Source organism: Lissotriton helveticus, chromosome 5_1 (genome assembly GCF_964261635.1).
Source record: "Lissotriton helveticus chromosome 5_1, aLisHel1.1, whole genome shotgun sequence".
NCBI lineage: Eukaryota > Metazoa > Chordata > Amphibia > Caudata > Salamandridae > Lissotriton > Lissotriton helveticus.
In genome coordinates, this window is record NC_136065.1 from 1,248,394,715 (window position 1) to 1,248,420,317 (window position 25,603).

The 25,603-nt window shown below is 44.6% G+C and overlaps 1 protein-coding gene across 2 annotated transcripts in view; it reads right to left on the minus strand.

Annotated features, from left to right (window-relative positions):
• Positions 1-25,603, minus strand: part of CPXM2 (carboxypeptidase X, M14 family member 2) — a 361,124-nt gene that overhangs the window by 202,511 nt on the left and 133,010 nt on the right. Inside the window, exons 3-5 of one of the 2 annotated variants that reach the window (XM_078644018.1) lie at positions 23,330-23,439; positions 16,948-17,087; positions 16,501-16,518 (exon numbers count right to left, since the gene is read on the minus strand). In XM_078644018.1, the coding sequence (XP_078500144.1) occupies positions 16,501-16,518; positions 16,948-17,087; positions 23,330-23,439 (268 nt within the window). The remainder of the gene's footprint in view (positions 1-16,500; positions 16,519-16,947; positions 17,088-23,329; positions 23,440-25,603) is intronic. The other variant, XM_078644019.1, reaches the window with a different exon arrangement.

Here is a 25,603-nt window from a genome sequence, read left to right on the forward strand (position 1 = left end):
GTAAATTACTGACTACTTTTTTTTATTGTCCATCAAAACATGCAAAAAATACAGAAATGTGTTTTTCATTGTCATTGTTTTATTTGGACGAGTTTCACGTTTGTTCCCGTCAGAGGCAACATGCAAGCTTGAGCAAGCTTAAGCGGTTCATAAATGTGTGAATTTTGTCCCACACAATCACTTTTAAACTACTGCTCACACATTTATAACAGTCTTTGCTATGGGGTCCAGCTTTCTATTTTCGAACGATTTGCGCATGATTGAACATTTGGAAACCCAGGGCCTTATTTATGAAAAGTGACGCATCGCTGCGTGAAAACAGCGATGCGTCACTTTTCACTGCGCTCTCCCTGCGACATGATTGATGCGTCATATTTATAATATGACGCATCATGTCGCAAGGAGTTACAGATACGTCAGTATTTCTGACGTATCTGTAAGCGCGAAAGTCACGCATTGCTGGGGTGTGTCACAAAAGTGACGCAACTCCAGCAATGCGTCCTTTCACATGGGGAACGCCCCATGTGAAAGGGCTTCCGTCAGTCTTACGCCTGCTGTGAGGCAGGCGCAAGATTTTGACGCAACAGCGTCCTAAAAGTGACGCAGTGAAATCTCATAGATTTCACTGCGTCACTATTACGAGGCTTTTTGCGTGTGAACGCCCCCTTTGCATACATTATACCTGACGCAGGTATAATGTAGCGCAGGGGTTTACAAAGTGACGCATCTGTTTAGATGCGTCACTTTGTAAATAGTGCGCATCAGGAGGCAAGTTTCACGCCGCCGATGCGTCACAAAAAGTGACGCATCGGAAGCGCAAAACTCACGCAAGCCTCATAAATGACGCCCCAGGGTCCACTTTTGCACCACTGGTGCGTCACTTTTTGTGATGCACCAGCAGTGTAAAAAATGCGCCTTGTTGCGCCACATTTACAAAGTGACGCATCTAGGTAGATGCGTCACTTTGTAAACTCCTGCGCTACATTATACCTGCGCCAGGTATAGTGTATGCAGGGGGGTGTTCCCACGCAAGAAAGGGTCATAGAAGTGACCCAGTGAAATCTACGAGATTTCACTGCGCCACTTCTAGGACTCAAATGCGTCAAAATCTTACGCCTGCCTCACAGCAGGCGTAAGACTGCCGCAAGCCCTTTCACATGGGGTTTGCCCCATGTGAAAGGACACATTGCTGGGGTTGCGTAACTTTTGTGACACACTCCAGGAATGCGTCACTTTTGCGCCATAAAGATACATCAGAAATACTGACGTATCTTTAACTCCTTGCGACATGATGCGTCATACAGTAAATATGAAGCATCAGGTATGTCGCAAGGAGTGTGCACTGAGAAGTGACGTATCGCTGCTTTCACGCAACGATGCGTCATTACTCATAAATGAGGCCCCCAGAATGTAAGTCCTGTAAAATATTGGACTTTTAATGAAAAGTTATATGTGATATAGAACGTCAATTTATAAACATGACAGCTTGTTCCCCTACCCTTCAAAATACTATTACAACTGTGCAAATACTCCTCTTACAGAATTCTTTAGTCTTCTAAGGGGATCTTAGGAGACAATGTTCTTGTGAGGGAGGATGATCTATTGACTATAAGGATGAGAACATTCCATGGAGCGAACTACCGTTCAATTTCGTACATGAGCCTGGCACACTGTCCAAATAGGCTTTTACACATTTATAACCTGTAACCTCTCTACTCATAATATCTTGGAAGGCTTCGAAATGTACATGCCACAGGGTGGTGAAGAGAAAGCAAGAGGCAGGAGAATGCTTGACTTGGAAAGAAGCAGAAGAGAGGAAGAAGCTGTACTTGGAAAAAAGCAGCAAATAGGGTCAAGGTGGGCGGGAGACGCTCTAGAAGTTCGTAAGGAACAGGAGTTGAAGGGAATGTTTGTGTTAGAGCTCCGTTTGTGGAGGAGCCGGAGGTGAAGTTAACGGGAAGGAGCAGCCCTTGTATATACAGGGAACTACAGCTTAACCTGCAAAGGACAAAGAGGTAATGCTGAAGTGAATGAACAAACAGGGAAGCTGGCTGAAATAAGGGAAATTGGACTACAGAGGTGAAGGAGCAGTATGTGAAGTTGAAGTATCAAGTATGAAATATCATTGAACAGGTGATTAGGAGTCTGTGAGACCTACAAAAAAGTGGAAGGACTTACATGAGGAAAGATGGAGCCTCATATCTAGAGATCATGCACTTGAAAGTGATGGGTGGGCCGTCACCATTGTAGGGTTTATGTTTTTTGATTTATTGTAGTGTGATGCTCAGTCACAGACTGATATATTCAAGAGCTAAAGACAGGCCACTCTCCACTGCTATCAAGGAAACTACCCTCTACTGGAGTCTATGGAAGCAAACCTTCCTTAAATTACCATATCCATTTGCATGTGTTCATCAAGAACTGTACTACACGGAGGGGACTTTGGTTAGAGTCCAAACAAGCCACACACACTCACTATCCACCAAAGGAAATAAAGACAAGCATCAAACCTAAAACCACAGTTATGAAAGAAGAAAATGAGTGCTCATAGGCAAAGAAAGCAAACATCAGCCAACATGTGGTTCAGTAAGGAAAGAAACGCTGCATGGAGGAGGTCTGTACTGGCAGAATTATTATTACTCATAGTGTGAGGGAAGAAAACAAGTCCCAAATTAAAATAACACCTTGAAACGGAGAGAAAAGGACTAGTGAAAATGAATCACAAAAGTGTTGACAGTAGAAGATGTATTCAAGTTACATGCTGAGCCTTAGGTGAGTTCCACCCCATACTACTTGTGATGGACTACCTTTGCAGCAGATGCGTCTTATGTGAATGTAAGAGGTGCAAGTTACTGTTGGCTGCTGACTGGGTGTTATTGTGTTGATACCAGAGTGAGATAGAAATGCTATATATGAAATTGCATATCTATATATTACTCCAGCAAATCATAGGTTAGCCCTCCTTAACTTAGCTGCATATTGAGAGTATTTTTCTCATTAGGTTGTTTCCAATTTGTTGATTGCAAGCTGAACATTAAGTTTGATGGTGCGTCTATCTTCCCTAGTTCTATTGTTGGGATGTGGCTGGTGTAGTTGTCTTGGAAATAGCCATGTTTTCAACTGTCTTCTGAAGTGTATATGCTCCTGGATGCTTCAAATGCCGGATGGAAGTGAGTTCCAGAGCTTGGTGGCTTGTAATGAGAAAGCAGTGACTCCTAGGAATTACTTATGGTAAGATGGTATGATGATAAGTTGTGCATGTCTGGAACACAGTGTCTTGTTTTGTGTGAATTTTTTTGTTTGTAGGTATGGCGGTCCTTTTCCTTGGAGGCTCTGTGGACAATGCAAAATGCCTTAAAAATTGTTTTTCTAGCTATAGGTAGCCAGTGGAGTAATTGCAAGACTGGAGTTGTGTGTTCTCTTGAATGAAAGTGGAGAAGAAGTCTTGCGGCAGCGTTTGGATGAGTTATATTTTGCCTATGAGGAATGCAGGTACACCAAGGTATAGGGTTTTGACAAAGTCAAACTTGGATATTATGAATACGATGGTGGCTTGCCATTTCTGTTGGTATCCAAGGTATGGGAAGATGCAACACAGTGTTTTCATTGTATAGAAGGTACTCTATGTGACGTCGTTAAGACGCAGTATCAAGTATAGGTCTGATCCCATGGTTACTACTCGGTTTCTGTTTTTTCTTGATATTGGTGGCGTGGCCTTATTTTTCTTAGACTATATGGTGTTAGACTGATGTTTGTGCATTGCCCATAGGTCAATATCTCTGTATTATTGTATTAAGCTTTAGATGGGTATTCATCATCCATATGTTTATGACCCAAAAACAGTCATCAAGTTCTACATTGTAAATGTCTTCCAGGCCATCCATTTTTTAAATGATTTGGGTTTCATCTGCATAGTTGTAACAGCTGAGATTGAATGACTCAATCAGGTTTTATATGTGGGTTAGGTAGATGTTGAATAATAGAGGGCCTATGATGGATGCCTAAGGAACGCCACACTATTTTGTGTGAGAAACTGATGTGAAAGGTGGTACCAACACTAGTTCGCAGTGAAAGCTGAGAGGCCAACAATTCAATGGACATTAGCTGAACTTCATCTCACCTTTGACATGTGGTATGTCAAAAAATAATTTGCTGTGTGAAAATATTGCACAACTGTACAGCCATTGAGTCATGTTGTTGGCAAGCCATCAACTTTAATGACCTTTCTCATTCCTGATACATAAGTGTTTTTCACTATTTAAACCTACCAGCCATTCAGAAGAAATGTCCAATCAAGTCACCTCCCGATTCCAATATGGCATAGTGCTTTGATTAGCCTATTGGCTGAGGCATACTCATCACAAGTCAGGTGCAACTTAAATTTGACTGATATAGTCCAGCCTACCACCTTTCTAGGGGCAGTAGAATGTTTGCAGGGAGAAGGTCATTTGTTAGGTTAATGTGCCTGCTGCAGACGGTTGCAAAACCCTAACTAGCAGTAAAGTGAATCTGAAATGATCCAAAACAGCCTCCTCTTGTCGTAAAGGGATGCTATAACAGACTATCTATCTTTCAAAAAAAAGTTTAATATCTAGATATTCCTGCCAGGGTCAATGTGCTGAGGAGTCATCTCTTTGAATCAAATATTATAGAAACCACCTTCTGGGCATCTGAGGCTGAAAACATTTGTATTACTATAGAACTCTCTAAACATGTTTGCAGGACATTGACTATCATTTTCAAATTTTTATATCTTGTAATTGCAGATCTGCTCAGTATACATTTGCTATTTGAAATGTATTGACTCCCTTAAAAAACTGCTTTATCTTTTTCTAACTGCTGGTCATAGCAAACAGATTGCTATTATGAGGACATATGCAATTAATGCACTAAATACATAAGTCTTGGTGAATACTTGGGGCACCATTTTTATTGGTAGAAGTGTGAGAATGCTGGCCAATAAGAATTTCAGGGATTCTCACAGATTCCAGTATTTTCTCCTCAGAAATATTAAGAAAATCAGTGATTTAGCCAAGGTTTGGTGTTTGAAGAGAATTCTGGGTAAGGGAAGGTATTGAAATCCACGCAAGCTACATCACCCTAGATGCCTTGTTTTCAGAAATGTCTGGGCCTGGCAGAGTTCCCTTGGTGCAGACGTAGACTTGGCTCATGTACCAATGTTATCCACATGGCCACAACAGATCCATTTGTAAGGCAAACTCTTAATGTTTTCTTGATGCTTTGGAGGATTTTTCTTTCACAGGCGATAACACAGTCACACAAGTGGGGTACTATTGTTATCGCGAAAAGTGTAGGAATGCCGTGTAATAGGACATTTGTGGATCCACGCATATTTTCTATTAGTGTGGTTTGTTTTCACTTTTGCTTTGCTGTGACATCAGCATGCTATGCAATACACCAAAACAAAAAAAAACTCGAGGGAACCATTTCCATAGCCTCCCAAAACTGATTTTGGAAAATAAAATATTTTTGGTGTTTTTACGAAAAGCCTTTTCTTTTCCAGTAATGTGGATGATCCATTGGCGTCCACCACACTGTAAAGATAGTTCAATGGACATCAACAGGTTGTTCTTTGCCCTAAAGTAGTTAAAACCCATCAAATCCATGCAGCCTGATGTCTTGAGCAACAAGAATAGAGAACAAGCTGCAGGGATATAATGGCCACATTGCACTAACTTCTTTGTTTCATGGTCATAGAGGACCTCTCTAGTTCTAGAAAGCCTGAGGCTTCTGGGTTAGGGGAACAGTGAAAACACAGTAGCCAATGAAAGGTGGCAGCTGCTGCTCATGGCCATCCACAGCCAATGAAAAGTTTCAGTTGCTAATAATGGTCTGTGGAGAAGAGGGCTACAGACTGAATAAAAAATATTAGGGAGTACAGAGAAGATACAGAGAAATGGTTCTAGAGAAGGAGAGGGAGTAAACAGTAAATTGAAAAAAGCAAGAGAGAATGCAAACAGAAACAGGAAGCAGGGCTCAAACTGGTTGCTAGGGCAATCAGGCAGTCCCCAATGGGCTGGTCTGTCGGATCAGTGCGTGGGTTGGTTTTTTAGCAGTTTGCGTCCTGTTTTATGATTATGGGCCTGTTTTTACTGTTGATTTCCCTGATAGTACCACAAACATTGCCTGCATTAAACACAAATGCATGCTGTACCCATATCTTGCGAAATAGTCATAAAGCGTGTCTTTACAAGTTAAAAACTGGCCTCGTTTGCAAATGTGGGATGCTATTTTAGAAGTTTGGTTCCCTAGTGGGGACGACTTGGGTTTTAATGCCTGGGCCAATTTTTAGTTCTAGTCTGAACCTGACAGAAAGGGTAAGATAGAGTGATGCAGCGGCAAACTGAATTGGGTAGTGGAAAAAGGGATGAGAGAGGCAGTGGGGACAGAGAGTAGGAGATGAAGAGAGAGAAAGTAAAATGGAGCCAAGGAGCAAAATAAAAGCTAGGTACATGTGAAGAAAAAGGTGATTGGAGATTTATTTTGTAAACTTATTTTATTGATTTAGCAAAAAAGCATCATAAACTGATACGAACAACTGTTTTTCCCCTCTCCCACCCTCTAAGGTCACCAACCTTCCACCTGCACCTCCTACCTCCTTGTGGCAAAAGTGGGTGTCGACATCACCTCACAATTGGCCATGGCCCGTGTACTTCAAGCATCATCCCCCATATGGCCATGTGTCAAACCCACCATTCCACCCAGTGTACTATGTCTTGCCTAAACTTCACTAATCCTCTCCCGCTCATCCTTTCCCTATTTTGTCAGTTTTTGGGGAGCAGCCTCTCCCTTTATAAATCCTCTTTTCTTGTTTACATAAAAAATCAATTTCACATTCCTAATCTCTCACCTCCAGTACCGTAATGGACAACCAGCTTCATCTTGACCAGAATGAAAACCCGATTATATAGGAGCCGCTGATATGAGGAAGCATCAGTCTCACTCCAGATCCCTAACAACACTAGCTGTGCCCCGAGTTCTGTGTGTATGCCAGTGGTGCCCTCTAATCTGTGTATCACCCCTTCTCAAACAGCACGGAGATGCGGTTAATTCCACAATGTATGGATAAATGTGCTCCTCCGTCCACAGCCTCGCAGGCACCACTCATCAGGACTATCCCCTATTTTATGCAGGAGGACCCTAATATAATAGATGTAGTATCTTAAGCTGTATCAAGCGGTAGCGCGTCTTAAGTGCTGCAGTACTTGGGAAGTGAAACACATCCCCCCCAATCTTCATCCTCTTTCTCACTCATATCCCCCTACCACCTGGCACTTAGGGGCTCTAAGCCCACCTACGTGTTTCTCAACAGTGTCTGGTATGTAAGGGAAAATGGTTTGGTGAGCAAAGGGCTATCCAGCTCCCTATCCAGAAGAGATGCCAGTTCAAGATGCTGACCCATGCATGCAAAACCCTCCACAACCAGGGTCCAGCTTACTTCAACCATCTCCTGAACTTCCACCAGCCCACCCAATAACTGCACTCCCCCTCCCTCGCTCACATTCCTCGCATTCGCCGAAGCCACAGCAGAGGTTGTTACTGTTTCTACCTCAACGCCAAGTCCTGCAAAGACCTCCCCCTCCACCTATGAACATCACCATCACTCGTGGACTTCAGAAAGGCATTTAAGACCTGGCTCCTCGACCAGAGACCTCAGAGACATATGCACCTGGATACCCACAGCGGTGAATAGCAGCGCTCTATAAGTACTGTCATATTAATTGATTGATTGATCCAGCAATATGTACTCCAAGGGAGAGGTATCCATAACTTCAGACACGGGTGGCACCGCCACACTCAGCACACAGTGCATGCCGTGTTAGGAGGTACTTAAAATCTTGGGAGGCTGGCATATTGTATTCCACCCTAAGATGATCAAAGCAGACTATCCCATTGGTATCTCACCCCTCTGTAAGGGTGTTAATTCCTGTATCATCCCACTTCCAGAAACCTGAAAGACCGGGCATAGCACCAAGCAAAAGAGGGGTCTCATAGGGTAGTCCCCTATTCCACTAAATGTTTCTATTCTGCTTATGCCAGAATACTAGTACCATTCTTGTCACCTGGGGGACATTCTTAGACACTGTCCCACTGTACAGTACATGCAGATGCCTTTTTCCCCTAGCACCTGATTAACAACCCTGATATGAGCAGCCTCATAATAGCACCTTACATCTAGGATTGTAATGCCACCCTCTCTGGGGCGGCTCCTCTGTTAAGGCGGAGGAGCATCACCCACTAATTAAAATGCCCCCAGATAAAAAATTAAATGGTAATAGACATTATAATGATTTTATTTTTCTTTGTATTTTATGTGTATTATGCCCTAAATCTCTGACATGCATTACATTACCATTTTAAAGTTAAACATTTTAACTTTAAAACGATAATGTAATGTAGGTTGGCATGAATTTAGTTATACATTTTTGCGCCCATTTGCTCACCTCCCTCCATAGCTGCCAGCCACCACTGCAACTCACACACAGAGCGCTGAAGAGTGGACAGTGCTGCCCTCGGTGCTCCACCCTGCCACAGTCACATCCCGAGCAATGAATCAACCGCCTTATAGAATGACCCAGGGATGCCATATGAGAGAAAATACATGAAGCGCAGCATTGCCACCAATTTAAACAGTGCCCCTCTACCCATCATGGAGAACGTCAGCACTCCCCAGTGTTTAACATCCAACTCCACTCTCCTGTACAAGATCATCCTCGTAACATTAGTCCTCTCTCCTGGAAATCCATAATCCCAGATATTTTAAATGCCTCTTCTCGTTCCTGAGAGGCATGGGGAGACACCGCTTATTTACCATGTACCCACTGGGAAGATCAATTACTATTCTCAATTAGATTGAAACCTGGATTAGTTCCCATAAATCACAAATATTTCACCCACTTTTTGGTCTGGGTTAGTTAAAAATAACAAAACATCACCTCTATAAATAGTGATTAGATCTTTCCATGTGGGGTCCCACCTCTAATTTTCAATCTTGGCATCAATGCACATCCACTCGGCAAGCAGTTCCATCTCCAAAGCAAACAGCCTCGGTGACAGAGGACAGCCCTGCCTCTTGCCCCTCTGATCCAGGAATTCTGGGGAGAGGATCCCATTTACCTTGAGCCTCTCCCTTAGATAGTATAGAGTAAGCGGACCCAGGCCAAAAAGGTGCCCCTAAGCCCATCTTCTCCAGGACTGCAAATAGGAAGGCAACTCCACCAAGTCAAAGGCCTTTTGAGCATCAACGGAGACCACCACCTGCGACAACCCTACCTCTTTGGTGGCTATTAAATTATTATGGAGCCTCTGAAGAGTGAGTCTGGTGAATCTATTATGCATGAACCCATTCTTGGCCAGATGGACCAAATCCAAGATAACCCCCTAAACCTGTTGGCCAAAGCCTTAGCCCAAATGCATCTATTGTGAGAACGGAAATAGGTCTACAAGAGTCCCGCCTCTCTAGAGGTTTCCCTAACTTAAGGATAGGTATAACTATTGCCCTCCTCAAATCCTATGGGAGGCCTGTGGGCCTCTACATACATCTTATGCAGTAGGGCCACTGTTTTTGTGGACAGTTTCTTCATAAGCTCCACAAGTAGTCCACTGGGGCCCAGGGCCTACCCAGCCGGAAACTGGGAGTTTGCAGGCTGTATCTTGCCCTCCGTCAGTTCCTCCTCTAACTCTGATGTTGCAACATCCTACAGTGCCAGTCCTTGGCAAACTCCCAAAGATCAGAACCATGAGCAGGCCCTCTCTCTGCACAGAAACCCTGCAGGTATTCTGCCATGTCCTCCGCAATACTTTTGTTGCCTGCTATCCTCTCTTTTGCAAGGCCCACGATCTCGGTAATGTGTGATCTTTCTGTATCCCTAGCTGCCATCCATGCTAGTAGCTTGCCCGCTTTGTCTCCGCTTCATACATCCTGCCTTGTTGGTCATGCTCTCCTGCCTCACCTCAGTTGTCACCATGGTTGATTGGAGGTTTTAAGTGGAATTTTTAACTTATCATGTTTTTACCAATACAGCTGGGCCCAATGTAATTGATTTCAATTCACAATTGTGCCCTTATTTTTTTAAAAGGATCTGAGTGTAAGATTCAAAAATGTCCTTGCAAAATGGTCTTTGAAATCCTATTATGGTCTAACCATTGCTACTTGATCCACATTTCTTTTGACAAATTGCTTAACAATGGAACCCCTTTGTTATTTTGTACTACATACTCTTGGTGAAAAGTATTGATACCTTCCCTTTTAATGACTATCAGCTATGACTACACATGCTGGTATAGTCGCTGGAAAGTGCAACCTACTTGCTGAGTAGCCCAAGTTCTAATATTGATGTGATTTGGCTTTTAGTTTACATTTAAATAAGGCAGTCTCTAAACTGTTTCATAACATCAAGCTTGCAATTTATTTGCAGCCTGTAGTGACCACCCGAATACCCTCAGCTACGGTCACTCCCCTCGCAGCTCCCAGGACCGAACACTGCGGTATCGTAGCGCTCACCTGCATTTCTAGCTGCTTTTAAATTGCCTTTCTGTTTACACTCACCCGCATCGCCCCTCTTTACTCTGCACTGTACTGACTGTCTGCCATTTGTTACATATCGCATTTCAATCAGCTGTGTTAACGTAGCGCGCCATTACCGTATTGACCTCGCAGCGTCCACGAGCATATCGCATTTCAACCAGCTGTGTTAACGTAGCGCGCCATTACCGAATTGACCCCTCAGCGCCCACGAGCATTATTACAATTCAGCCGCTCGTCTGCATTAATCACTACTCGTTGCGCCTGAGTTTGTTTAGACGCTTTGGAACCAACTACTGCACAGTAAATAATTAGCGTTGTGCCACTGTTTGAAAATGCGCAGCCAGGAAGAGTGTCTTGTGCTTGGCCACATCTGTTTATTTTGTGCATAGCGTCGCGTTCTGGCTGTACCTCCATTTCAGGTTTGTTTACTGTCCTGCTGCCATTTTGTGCTTTGTTGCTGTCCCTCCCTGCCCTGACCTCCGCCCCGCCTCCCAGCTGACCCTACCTCGCCCCTCCCCCCTCAGTATCCACATATGACAGAGACTCCTGCGCGCAGCGTCCACGCGCAGCGGTCGCGCCCCAGTTGCGCCGAAGGTGCGCCAAAGGTAAGCCCGTCTACGCCCGTCCGTGCCTGGACCGCGCCCAGCGCCAGACCCCCTGGCCCCCGTGCCACCCACCCCCCCGCATTACATACAACGCCTCCACCCTCATAGCCCTAAACCCCGGTCGACTCCCCAACTGCGCCCAAGCCACTCCTGGACACACTCATGGACCCTTCACATGCAACTCCTGCAAGTACGACGGCACCAAGACTAACTCCTCATCCACAAACACCAAACAGAGATCTGACACAAACCACCTAAAATGCATCCTGCTAAACACACGCTCGGTCAACAGACACGCCATCGACCTATGGAATCTACTAGACACCATTTCTCCGGACGTCGCCTTCCTAACAGAAACCTGGATGAACGCCTCTTCAGCTCCGGACATCACCATAGCCATCCCGGAAGGCTACAAGATCATCCGAAAGGACCGCACTAACCAAACAGGAGGAGGCATCGCCATCGTCCATAGGAACTCCATCCGCATCTCAACCAGCCCTGACGACAACCTCTCTTGCGCCGAACACCTTCACTTCCAAATCCACACCAGCCCCAAGACCACACTCAGAGGCACACTCCTCTACAGGCCACCAGGACCCCGTGCACAATTCAGTGAAGACATCACTGACTTCATCACCCCACACGCCCTCCCCTCCGAGGACTACATTATACTGGGAGACCTCAATTTTCACCTGGAAAAGAGCAACGACAGCAACACCATCACCCTTCTGGACAACCTCGCCAACCTTGGACTCAAACAACTAGTTAACACCCCCACCCACAACGCAGGACACACACTCGGCCCGATCTTCACCTCCAGCAAACACATCTCCTTCAGTCACACTTCTGTTCTCCACTGGACGGACCACAGCTGCGTTAACTTTGTCTACAAAAAGACCACAACCCACAACCATCCTCAACCTACTCTGCAAAGAAACTGGAACAAAATCACGATCGACCAGATCTCCTCATCGCTTCTTCAAAACCCCCCTGCCCACTCATCAAACGCCAACCAAGCAGCCACTAACCTCACTCAATGGCTAACCAACAGCGCCGACAAGCTAGCACCTTTGAAAAAACGTCAAATCAAACTAGGCAGCAAAAACGCCCCCTGGTTCAACGATGATCTTAAGAAATCCAAGAAACTCTGTCGCTCCCTTGAGAAAGCCTGGAAAAAAGACCCAAACACCAGCACCAGAGACGCCTTCAAAAACGCCACCCGCATACACCACCAACTGATCCAAACTGCCAAAAAAGCAGCATTCAAAGACCCACTAGACAACAACGCCCACAACAGCAAGGAACTATTCAACATCGTCAAAGAGTTTACCAACCCCTCTGCCAACTCCAACGACATCACTCCCTCTCAAACCCTTTGCGACTCCCTAGCTTCGTTCTTCCACGACAAAATGGCAGACATCCACAACAGCTTCGATAACCAACCCGGAGACCAACCCACCCAACCTTCACCCCCCTTGAACATTCCTAATGACTGGAACCCAATCTCCACTGAGGACACCATCCGTCTGATGAACTCCATCCACTCAGGATCCCCCACAGACCCATGTCCTCACCACATCTTCAACAAAGCAGACTCCATCATAGCACCCTATCTCTAAGACGTCATCAACTGCTCCTTCAAATCCGCCACCTTCCCGGAAAGCTGGAAACACGCCGGAACTAGGCGCCCTCCTGAAAAAACCCACAGCTGATTCCACCGAACTCAAAAACTACCGCCCCATTTCGCTCCTACCATTCCCGGCCAAAGTCATCGAGAAAGCAGTCAACAACCAGCTCGCCGCCTTCCTCGAAGCCAACAAATCCCTCGACTCATCACAGTCCGGCTTCCGAGCCAAACACAGCACTGAGACCGCCCTCATCGCAGAAACAGATGACATTCGAACACTACTGGACAATGGAGACACAGTCGCCCTCATCCTCCTTGACCTCTCCGCAGCCTTCGGCACAGTCTGCCACAGCACCCTTTTACAACGCCTCAACAACATCGGAATACAAGTAAAAGCACTGGACTGGATCACCTCGTTCCTCGCCGGAAGAACTCAGAGAGTCCGCTTACCACCGTTCAAGTCGGAGGCCACCGAAGTCACCTGCGGCGTGCCACAAGGCTCTTCACTCAGCCCCACCCTCTTCAACGTATACATGAGCCCCCTCGCGGCCATCGCACGCCAACACAACCTCAACATCATATCCTACGCTGATGACACTCAGCTGATCCTCTCCCTCACCAAAGACCCAAACACCGCTAAAACCAACCTACACGAAGGAATGAAAGAAGTAGCCGAGTGGATGAAGCACAGCCGTCTTAAACTGAACTCAGACAAAACAGAAGTCCTCATCTTAGGTACTTCCCCTTCCGCCTGGGACGATTCTTGGTGGCCAGCTGCCCTATGAAAAGCACCCATCCCTACGGACCACGCACCGAACCTGGGCGTCATCCTGGACTCCTCTCTCTCGATGACCAGACAAGTCAACGCAGTCTCATCATCTTGCTTCAACATCCTCCGCATGCTCAAAAAAACATTTCGCTGGATCCCCATCGAAACTAGAAAAACGGTCACCCATGCACTACAAGCCGCCTGGACTACGGAAACACCCTATACGCCGGTACCACCGCTAAACTTCAGAGAAAACTCCAACGCATCCAAAACGCATCAGCCAGACTCATACTAGACATCCCGCGTAAAGAACACATTTCCGGTCACCTAAAAGACCTCCACTGGCTCCCTGTCAATAAGAGGATAACGTTCCGCCTCCTAACTCATGCACACAAAGCACTCTACGAACTTGGACCAGAATGCCTCAACACGCGATTATCCTTCTACTCCCCCTCCCGCCAACTACGTTCCTCCAACCAAGCCCTCGCTGCGGTTCCACGCATCAACAAATCCACCATGGGGGGAAGATCCTTCTCCTACCTAGCGGCTAAAACTTGGAACTCCCTTCCCATTCACCTCCGCCTCACTCAAAACCACCCAGCCTTCAGAAAGCAGCTTAAAACATGGATTTTCGACAAATAATTCTCCACCCTTCCTCAAGCGCCTTGAGACCCTCTGGGTATGTAGTGCGCTATATAAATTATTTGACTTGACTTGACTGACTAAGGCTGAACAATTCCTCTGCAAGTAAATATTTTTAATTTCTAATACACATGACATGCTTCTGTGCTTTCTATATTCACCACTAATAAAAGTGCATGCTATTCCAGGCAATATTAGACACATAGAGGATGCCACCTTGAGGATTCTGTGCATGGAGTCTACTACATGTGAAAGAGAGGAGAATGGCTATGATTCTGAAAGTGAAGGGCTCTGTAGCATTCAAATGGGAGGTACCATGCAAGCAGCATCAAAGTGAGAGGTCATCACAGAGCAGGATTCTAGTTGCAAACCATGAAACCACCACTCAAATCCTAAGAGGCTGTGCTGATGCCTGCCTGTCTTTGGCTACTCGATCTGGAAATGGAACTAGTGTCCTCAGCCAAGTCATAGGCCTCAAATGGAGCCATTACTGGTGCACACAATCACCTATTTACCATGCCTACCTCTCAATCTTGCTGGCTGATGTATAACGAATGTCTTCTTATGTTCAGCACCGTTCGCACAACCTGCTTGTAACAATGTGAGGTGTATGCCAATGTCGGAACCTGCTTCAAGTAAATGCAGTTTTGACTAGTGGTTTTGATCAAATGTAGTGGTGGCCAATAAACTACAGTCCGCCTGCAGACTTCTGCCCACTCCTATTTATACTTGTAACGCGGAGTCCTGGCAAATCTCTGCCAACCGCTGCATGGCAGAGTTTTTCTCACACACAGCTCGCCATTGTAAAGTTGGTGAGTGTGAGAGAGAATTTGCATCCCCTAGCGTGATTTTTGGGTCCTCAAATGCAACTTGGTGAGATTTTCACAACATGATTGTTCACGGCAGCTTGAGACTGTTCGTTTTGAGAAAACTGCAGCTCGAGTAGAAAATCTACATGAGCGACAGAAAGAAGGAGCGCCCACAGGCGCGCTGTGTGGTGCTTATATACGTGCGAGCAGTTTAACATGCTAAATTTCACCCTCTCGCGGAACTCCATGGAATCCTGCAGAGTTTTTATGTAACTCTGCAGAAATCCATGGAGTGAAACACCACAAGTTCTGCCAACCCCTAATCTAATGTCATTCAACTATTTATCTTTTGTCACAATATTTTGTCACAACCTTATAGTGAAATTCATTGTGGGGCCTTCCCAACATCCATTGTAATATTACACTTAAATTCTATTTCGTTTTAACCATTGTTGCGTCCTTAAAATTTTTAAAGCACACTGTTGGCCACTAATTTCTGAAACTGTCCATGATGGATATACCCCAAGCTCTCTGTAAGGCTATTTTAAATTAGTGGTGAGTTAAAGTAAAACTTCAATTACAAAGTTGAGCAGAATTAGGAAACTCCACACTTTATGAAGCAGATTATGTTTTCTAACTATACTTGAGTTAAGGTTTATCCTTTCAGGCCCTCTAGGTGTGATGAATTCCTGATGCAGAATGGCTCAGTTAGGACATCCTCCAGAAAAAATATTGAGTGAGGAGGTTGAACATCCACCACTTCAGGTAAGAGGAGTGCAATGGAGGATTCTGAGCTGAGGCCACTGTATTTTTTTTAAAGAAAAGAACTTCATTTCACAAGGCTTAAACTGTTTCGAAAATACACAAAGTTGCAAGTCAGCCAACTTTACAACTTCACAACCCTGTACTCAAAATCCTATCCAATTGATAGGATTTAAAGTCGGATTGGGAAAGGTTGATTGAGTGTGCTTTAATATGTACCTTAAACAAAATGTACGTATTCCTTCAAATAGAATCACACAGTGCGTGCCGTGAAAATCAAAATCAGAATATCGATGGCACAGAATATTGAGGACAGAATATTGAATCCAAGATATCGAAAGGTATGTAAAGGTTTTCTATACCTTACTCCACATATGTGTTACTGCCCTCCACACTCGCCTCCGCAGCATCCATGGGCAAACTCAGGAAGACTGCACAGCTGCAGCCATGGAATCAAGGTTTCTAGTTTTTTTTTTTCATTTCTACCAGCAAAGTGCACATGCATTTAGAAAAAGTCAGACAGATATATATATAGATCTTCAAGGTATTTGCATGTGGAGTTAGGAATAGTAAATCTATACTTTCTTATATGCACTTACCTTTCGATAGTCTGTCCTCGATATTGTCGTGCCACGATATTCTAGGGTGGGTCGATATTTAGTAGTGCAACCAATCACGCCAATAAATGAAAAGAACACCAACATGCATTGTGTGCTTTAAAACCTTGCATACTGTACCTTTTCCCCTGCCAGTATCTGGAAAGAATAATAGTGCACAACTTTAATGTCTGCTCATGCCCTCCTAAATATATACTCCTGGCTTGCGGGCCTGTCTCCATGGTGGCACTTACAACAGCTAGACAGAGTAATAAAGCATCATGAAAGAGTCATTGACAACCTGAGAGAAAAGAGAGATGTGTACCTTAAACAAATTCATACTCAGATGGAAAAAGACTCATTCGTGTGAAGGAACTAAACCAAATGAATAAGGAAAGAGCATGGAAGTTCTTACAGAAAAAGGATAACGATGGTACAACTGAGTGCAAAACTGCTCTTTATCTATAGAAATGCGATTCAACTCAAACATACGTAATTAGAAATGACTCACAGAAAGGATAGACATATGTCAAGAAGGGCACACTGCTGGCTATAGATACTCACAAGAAACAATGAAGAAGTACTCACAGCCAGAGAGAGTTCCTTCCCTGGGTGATAACGCCTGTGAACTTGGTAAGTCTGCGGGCGTCCACTTCGAACCACTGTTGCAGATCACTGCGTCCAGCACACCAGGCCCCATCAAACATGTCGTTCTCATTCACACCAGCCTGAAATAAAAAAGGGACAACTAAGAGTATTGAAAAGCAGTGATCACATACTCTGGTCAGGTTCCTCCAAGGAATACGGAAGCCCAGAGGTGAGCCCCAATCACATATTCATTGAGACTGATAGGGGCAAAGAGCCATTAGGTGCCCTCAGGCAAACTGTTTTGTTTCTCCTGAGATCTGTACAGGTATAAGGATTCCCTCCTTTTAGGAGCTCTCCCTGTGTGCCTGTCTTGGCTCACATGAAGGGTTGTAGGAACTCTCGCCTCAACAGGGTGCCTATTGAGTAACGTACAGGACAGACAAATGTTGCACACCAGTTGAGTGAGGAGCCTGTACATCCACTACCTCAGGTAAGATGAGTGCAATGGAGGAGTTTGAAGGATCCATAAGCCTAGCAGATACCATGGGTTTGCACTAATGTTTCTCCCAGAGTCCTCAACTGGTGCTAGAGTACAAGGAGGCATGTACAATCTCTCAGAGCACAGGCCTGTGCTGTGCTTTTCACAACGGCATTGATAAAGTGTTTGCTTTGTTTCTGTCCGGTGTGACTGTATCTCACTATTTTCTGACATCCTTTAGTGTAGGCCTTTGATTATAGACAGTCAAACCCAGGATCTGCCACCTTCCCTCTCAATGAAAGGTGCTTGTGTAAAGCTCCAGAGGCTATCCGGTGTGGCCAGAGTACAAGATGGCAGAATCAGGCCAGCTAACTCGTGCCGCCGAATTTAAGAGGATTCTTAAGGAGCGATGCTATGGTACTCAGACAGCATTTGAGTATCTTGTTGCTTTGTTTGTACCTCCCCCTTCCTAGTGACGAAATCGCTGCACCCTCTCTTAGTGGACGAATCACTAGTCAATCAGGTGTGTCACCTTCCTCAAGTTAACGGGATGAACCATGGCCTCTCATAAAAGTCTAAGGTTTCTGGCGTCATGGCCATGGTGCAAATGCTTGAGGATTGTTTAATCATATTCTATTTCTGGTAAACTACCTAAGAAGCACAGTGTTCCTGCCCCTTGGTACCGTCTGGCACAATAGTGATGCAAATGCCTCCACTAGAAAGTGCAATGCTCCCCTCACAACACTCCACAACACTGTTATCATGACTCTACAGAGTCTGAGGGTCCACAATTTCTCATGAAATTAATTCAAAATACGTCTCTCGCCAAGTTCACTTCATGGAATACATTGGGAATGGCTGATCAAAAGGGGTGAATCTTTAATTAAAAATTCTGATTCAAGAATACTTGATAGAATGGTATTTATACACATTTCTCCTGTGTCTATATGAAAACGCCTTTCAGTGGCTGAGCTTGATGAGCTTCAAGATGGCCGTGTTCTTGAGAGGCTCCAGCGGTGCTTCAGCCATATTGCTGTGCTCTACACCTGGAAGCTTCAGATGGTCGTGGAAAGCGTTGGATGAAGGCCCAGGAGGGCAGTGGCATCTTTGGCAGGGATACATACAGAGACCCGTTTTGTTCTTTTGTGCTCCGGTCCCCGCAGCTGACACAGTTGCAGATGGTACAGTGGTGATCATGAGTGCTAATGTGTTTCTTCGAATGTATGACGTTACAACGCATACATTCACAACGCATGCCATCACAACGCAACTTTTACAACGCAAGATCCATAACAACGCATGCCATTACAGCGCAGATGCTATTACAACACATGCCATTACAGCGTAAGTATAGGTAAGTATTTACATTTATTAATATAAATTTAATTTAAATTAAGTTACAAAAATGGTTTATTAATTTATTTGAATGAATTTTTAATTTTTTAAAATATATTTTAATTTACAATTCTAACGCCTTAGGAGTGTAATAGTAGGGTAAATGTTGGATAGTGTAGGGGTTACTATTACTATTCTAACTCCAGGGGGTGTAATATCAGGGTAAGTGTTGGATAGTGTAGGGGTTAAAATTACTATTCTAACTCCAGGGGGGTGTAATAGTAGAGTAAGTATTGGATAGTGTAGGGGTTAACATTACTATTCTAACTCCAGGGGGGTGTAATAGTAGGGTAAGTGTTGGATAGTGTAGGGGTTAAAATTACTATTCTAACTCCAGGGGGGTGTAATAGTAGGGTAAGTGTTGGATAGTGTAGGGGTTAAAATTACTATTCTAACTCCAGGGGGGTGTAATAGTAGGGTAAGTGTTGGATAGTGTAAGGGTTTAAATTACTATTCTAACTCCAGGGGGCTATAATAGTAGGGTAAGTGTTGGATAGTGTAGGGGTTAAAATGACTATTCTAACTCCAGGGGGGTGTAATAGTAGGGTAAGTGTTGGATAGTGTAAGGGTTAAAATTACTATTCTAACTCCAGGGGGCTATAATAGTAGGGTAAGTGTTGGATAGTGTAGGGGTTAAAATTACTATTCTAACTCCAGGGGGGTGTAATAGTAGGGTAAGTGTTAGATAGTGTAGGGTTTAAAATTACAATTCTAACTCCAGGGGGGTGTAATAGTAGGGTAAGTGTTGGATAGTGTAGGGGTTAAAATGACTAGTCTAACTCCAGGGGCTTTAATTTAAATAAATTAAATTAAAATTAAATTTAATTCAAATATTAAGAATTATTAAAGTAAATTAAATTATAATTAAAAAACTATTAAATGTAATTTAAATGTTATAATTATTTTAAATAAATAAATTTATATTTAAAAAAATACATTAAAATTAAAAATATTTTAAATAATTAAATTAGTTTTATTAAATTAAAAGAAATTACAATCAAATTAATATTAATAAAATTAAATACTTACCTATACTTACGTTGTAATGGCATGCGTTGTAATAGCATCTGCGTTGTAATGGCATGCATTGTAATGGTATGCGTTGTAATGATCTTGCGTTGTAAAAGTTGCGTTGTGATGGTAGTGCGTTGTGAAAGTTGCGTTGTGATGGTTGTTTCCCGTTTCTTCAGTGTCTATACTTCAGTGTTCAGTGGTGATGCACAAGAGCACCCTGGGTGAAACTGTCGCTGGGAATGGATCTCAGAGGCAGAACGGTGTGGATCCAATATATGCATAGAGAAGTGGACAGAGTGGAAACAAGTGCAGAGACAGGCTTTGACTAAACATCCCTACTCACCACAAAATACAGACAGCAGGCCAGGAGCACTGATATAGACATATAGCTCCCTGTCCAGAAAAGATGCCTCTTCAAACTCCTGACACACGCCTACAAATATTATGTTAAGTTATGTTAACTGGGAATTAAAGAGCGCATAATCACCAACAGGTCTCTTAGCACTGCGAGAGAGTAGCTAAAACCCTGCCAAAGGTCGAGTGTACATGCTCCCGGTCAGGGCCTATGATGTGCCCAAAGCCTTTATAAATAGAAGAGTGTTCTTAAGCCTTTTTCTAAATGGGAAAATGGCGGATTCCTTACGTAGGCTCTCTAGTAGACTATTCCAAAGTTGGGGGATCACTACAGAAAAAGCTCTGCCGCCTTTTGAGGTTGTTTTGAATAGCGGGCATGCTAGTAGGCCTGCCACGGACAACCGAAGGGTGCGTCCTGACACATAGTTCCCTAGGCGCTCCTTGAGGTATACTGGGGCCTGGCCTTCCACAACTCCAGATACACCTACATCAATCACTGCCTGATGCACCACAGTCCCACTAGGGAGCTCCGCTCCACCTCCCTCACATTGGCATGCATTCTCCGAATCCGTCGGTGCTGCTGCTGAAGTCGTTCCTTCTCATACCTAGTTGCCAAGTCCTGAAATGACCACCACCTGTGAACCATCCCTTCACTTGAAGACTTCCAGAAGATGCTCAAGACATGGCTTTTTGGCCAAGGATCACAGAACACCAGTGCCTGGACACCTCCCAGGGTGACAAGTCATGCAATGCAAGACTGATTGCTTGATTAACATAGTGGGAAGATAGTCATCTGAATGATGGCCACAATTGTTTTTGAGGCGCAAGGCAATGGCTGGCTACATGCTGCATTGTGTTCAGATAAGCACTCTTCTGTATATTTTCTGTTAATTGCTAATTCCATAGTTAGAGGGTGTCACCAACTATGCCTTCAAGCGGTATCACTGTCATCTTAGGCTGGGGAACGGTGGGGTGAAGAATTCAGAGTGACTGTAGTAGTATGGAGTGGGTGGACATGGTGCAGTGTATAGTAGGGTGCATTACTCATCCTGGGAGATACAACTGTTCTACTTGGGTCTTTACCATCATTTTACTCTCCTTGGCATCCCAGATTTGTACACCACCATGGACCTGGGAAGTATTTGGCCCATAAGGTGAAGCATAGATTTGTGTCAACAATCAATTCCAGCTGATGTGCAAACAATCACATAGTTGTTGGGTGAGTGCCAAGGCTGGAAGTTGATGATACTGTACTGTTTGCAGTTACAGTGTGAAAAAAAAACAAAGCTGTAAGGATGGCCTTTTGCACTGGCCATATGTGCAGTCAGGCTCTGGGAGTAGTTAGCATGCCTTGCCTCTTAGTGTTGGAGTATTTATTTGACTTGCAATAGTGCCTTGCAGATGGATTGCTGTGATGGGACATTTCTGACTCCCATGAACCAACAGAGGCATTAGTGTCAATGTAGTGTGTAGAGCAGCTCCATGCTTCTCACATGGCGTGTTATGTGCTCTATGGTGTGATGTGTGGTGTGAGGAAGGGGGCGGGCCAGATTGCTAACCAAAAGTGGCCCTGACCAAAGTGTTCAATTTGTCGCGGGCCCTGTCCTCCTCTCGCTTCTCTCTCTTCTCTCTTGAATAAGCAGCTACTGTGCTACTGTAAATACCTGGGGAAGCTGGAGAATGCCACAGAGGCTCCAGCACCAGGCGGAGCCACCCAAAACCAGCCTCCAATGATTCTAGCCCATGGGGAAATGTGCGATGGGATAAACAGCCAGTCAGGCCTTACTTGAACCTTGCACTGGCTCTCAATGGACAAGAGGATCACATTTAAATCCCAATGCCTAGCGTTTAGGGCACTGTATGGGGCCGGTCCTCATTACCTGAAGAACCATCTGATCTTGTAGAGGTCGTCCAGAAACCTAAGATCCGCACATAGCAAACTTCTACAAACCCCCAGGTCTAAGGAAGCTTGTTGGGGTGGAAGAAGCTTCTGGCTGGGATGGTCAAAACATGGAACTCGCTCCCAGCCGACAAAATGAATAGCCCAACGCTGCTATCCTACAGGAAATCACTAAAAACCTGGCTCTTCGACAACTAACATTGTCATACTCAGTTCATCTGCAACCTTACTGGATTTTATGGTATTAGCGCATAGATGCCCATGGGAATCCGTGCACTATATAAATGCTCCAAAAAAAAAGAAACTTGTGAATGCTGTCCTTAATAATCTCACTGGACATCCCCAGTCATTGCCATACAGGGTTCTGCTTTACCTGAAACTTCCTTCGTGCTGAGTTTCTTAATTGTCCTGATTCTTGCAGGAGCTTGTGTGCCAGCTGGAGCTGCATGTCTATGTGATTGAACTCTACTTGTTTCCCAGTATAGGCCATGTCATTCCCTTTTGTATGTGTGGGTTGGTCAGTCTACCACTGGTGTTTTTTTGGGCTTTGCCAGTTTATGAGGCTGCACATGTGTGTTTGTGCTCAAACAAGAGTGTATATCTGCATGTCTGTGTTAGAGCCCGCTAGTGGCTTCATGTTCAATGATCTGATGTATATGAGACCCTCCACACGATAGAAAGAAAAAGATTATGAAAAGCCACTCAACCCGACCTGATTAATAAAGATTCTGGCAAAGGAGAAGAACTACGGATAATCTGGCGCCAGAGGTATGTATTGACTGATGGCGACATGGCTAAATGAGGAAAAGTCATGCTATCTGGTTCAGTGACCTAGATCCCTCATCATTCACATACTTACGATTTAACCTCCCATCAAGCTACAGTTCGACAGTCACCCACCATTATTCACAGCACACCTCCCTCTAAAGCTCAGTTGTACAACCATGATCCACACTCTGTTTTCTGCTTCTGTTCCCAATCACTGTCCCTCTGAAGCTTCGGCTGCCACACCCGATCACTCTTATGTCTCAGGTTGCCTGTCTGTGATTTCTAGGCACACCTTCCCTCTCTATAAATCTTGGTCCCACCCTCCACCTCTGACTACAGTACTGGAGCTCCCAGCATCTAACAACAAAGACTGGAGGTGGCTAGAAAATAATGTTGAAGAACCTTGCAAGTGCCGGGTTGGGTTCATGTTTTACTTTCAGTGGTCTACTATTAAACATTGTGGAAGTTGTTACCTGAATGTTCAGCCTTCCTCGATGGGCTCCCAGACCATAGCGTTTGACAGTCGAGGCATGGAGCTGGAAGTCAGTAATTTTTAAAGTTTCCAATCCAAGTGGAGGGCAACCTGAAAAAGGAAATTTGGCCAGTGAGATCAAAGATTCTTAATATGTCCACCTAAGCACATGAAGACAGAAGCTGAGAAGCAAAGTGAAGCCATGGTGACAGGAGGCCAGGACAGGACCCCAGAGAAACCGTGGCTCTTTGGAAAAGGAAAGGGGCATCTTAGCCCATGGAGGAGATTGCCCAACCACGTTCATATTGGTTGTGCGTGATCCTGATAGAAGCGTGGCTTTAGGAAATCTGAGAATCTTTCTCCACTAACTTGTTTCCTCATGTTGTTTAAAATCTCTCCCATGATATCAATGTCATCCTGATGAATGAGCTTAATGTCGAAAAAAGCAGTCCAGTTCTTTTTTCAGGGTCCTTGTCTGCCTTTTACAAGGGAGAGGGAGGTTCCCTACACCCCTCTACGGGCCCTCCCTATATCTGTCCTTTGTCTCCTTTATATGCGAGTGGGGCCCACACACCTTCCCTTCATCTCTGCTATAGTCTTCATAGGTTTCCCTCTCTCTAACCCTTCAACAACTTGTTTTCTCTACCTCTACACTGCTGTCACCCACCTGTATAACTTCTGTTCAATTGTTCCCCTTTCCTAAATTTAGCCCCTCTACATGGTTAGGAAACCTGTTCTGGATACATTTTCTCCACCAACCTGTTTCCTCAGTTTGTACATTACACGAATAGAGTTCACATAATGTTTAATCATTTCTGGTAAATGGCCTTCATGTCTAAAAAATCCACACAATTTCTCTTTCTTCTCCTGCCGATCCCCTAACATGTTTTCCACTGCTCATACCATAGTACTGCAACTGCTTCCTAAACCCTGTTACAGTTATCCCACATCTACCCTTTTACTGCTACCTCTTCTGATACCCTAGTACGTATCCTCTTACTTAAACAGGTGTACTTCTGTACCTATTCCCTCGCCCGCTAACCTACCTTAAAGCAGCACATGAACCCCTAACTATACCCTTTTTTCTCTACTTAATTTATGTATACTCGGGCCAAAAGCCTCCCTGTGGTGCATTATCCTATTATATATAGGTAGTCTTTTAGCAAAAATAAAGATTACCCCCACACGATGTGCTGAGGGATATAGAACTCAATAATAAGATAGACACAGATTTAGGAAATAAAAAACGTAGGGCTCAAATAAATAATTATACAAAAACAGTAATGTTTTATTAGGAAGATGGACGTGGCCATATAGATATCAGATAGGCAGTAAAATTCCTTCCTTCCATTCTTTCTAATAACCTAGGATCACAGTGCCTTCCGTCGAGTTGGGACGCCTATGTACAAATTGATTCAAAGAGTTGCTTTGTGTTGCCACTGTCTGAGTGCTGCTTCTGTGAGCAATGCGCTCTTGAGTTTGTGGGCTGGGTCTGTTCGAGGCCTGTTTTTATAGTTTTACATTCATTTCCTAGATGTTACTTCCTGCGGCTAAATGAGGGCCAAATGACAACACTTCCTTTCATGCCATCGGGGCTAAAGATAACATGATGTCATGTGCCAGCGCCTGGATACCCTCACATGTGATTAGCCACGCTATACAAATCCAGACTGATTGATCCTGTGATTTTAAGGAAGCTGGAAGCACATGTGATGACACTTCCGCTACCTCTGGAACTTTAGTGAGTCGGCGTCCATGTTCAGAGGGAGCAGCACAGAAGAATACACCTTACAAGTCTTTGAGTACCTGCAGCACTGAAGAGTGGCCCACTCAATGCCAAGACGAGGTGCACTGCTCATGTGTGATATTGCACCAGCAATAGTGCCAACATCGGCCCATACCCCAAACCGCTCACAACAATTTCCCATAATAACAGACACCACACAATGTTTTGTTGGAGAAAGTTGTTGCAGCTTTATTTGCATAAACATTATGCCAACATGTTGGGTTATCCTACGGGCGATCCAGGGTCAGGCCGCCTCTCGCGACCTGCCCACCTGATGAGCCATAAACCCCCAGTGGTGTTAACCGCGGGGGCGTTGTCAGATTTGGGGGAAGGGCTAACCCTCTCCCCCTGGCGGACCTCCAGTCCACCCCTTACTCACGCCCCTCCCCCTACGGGGGCAGAGCGTTGCAGGCAACCCCCGGTTGCTCAGGTCCACAACCGCCCGAAGGACTAACGGGGCGCCGTCACTCCTCCAGGATCCAATCGAGG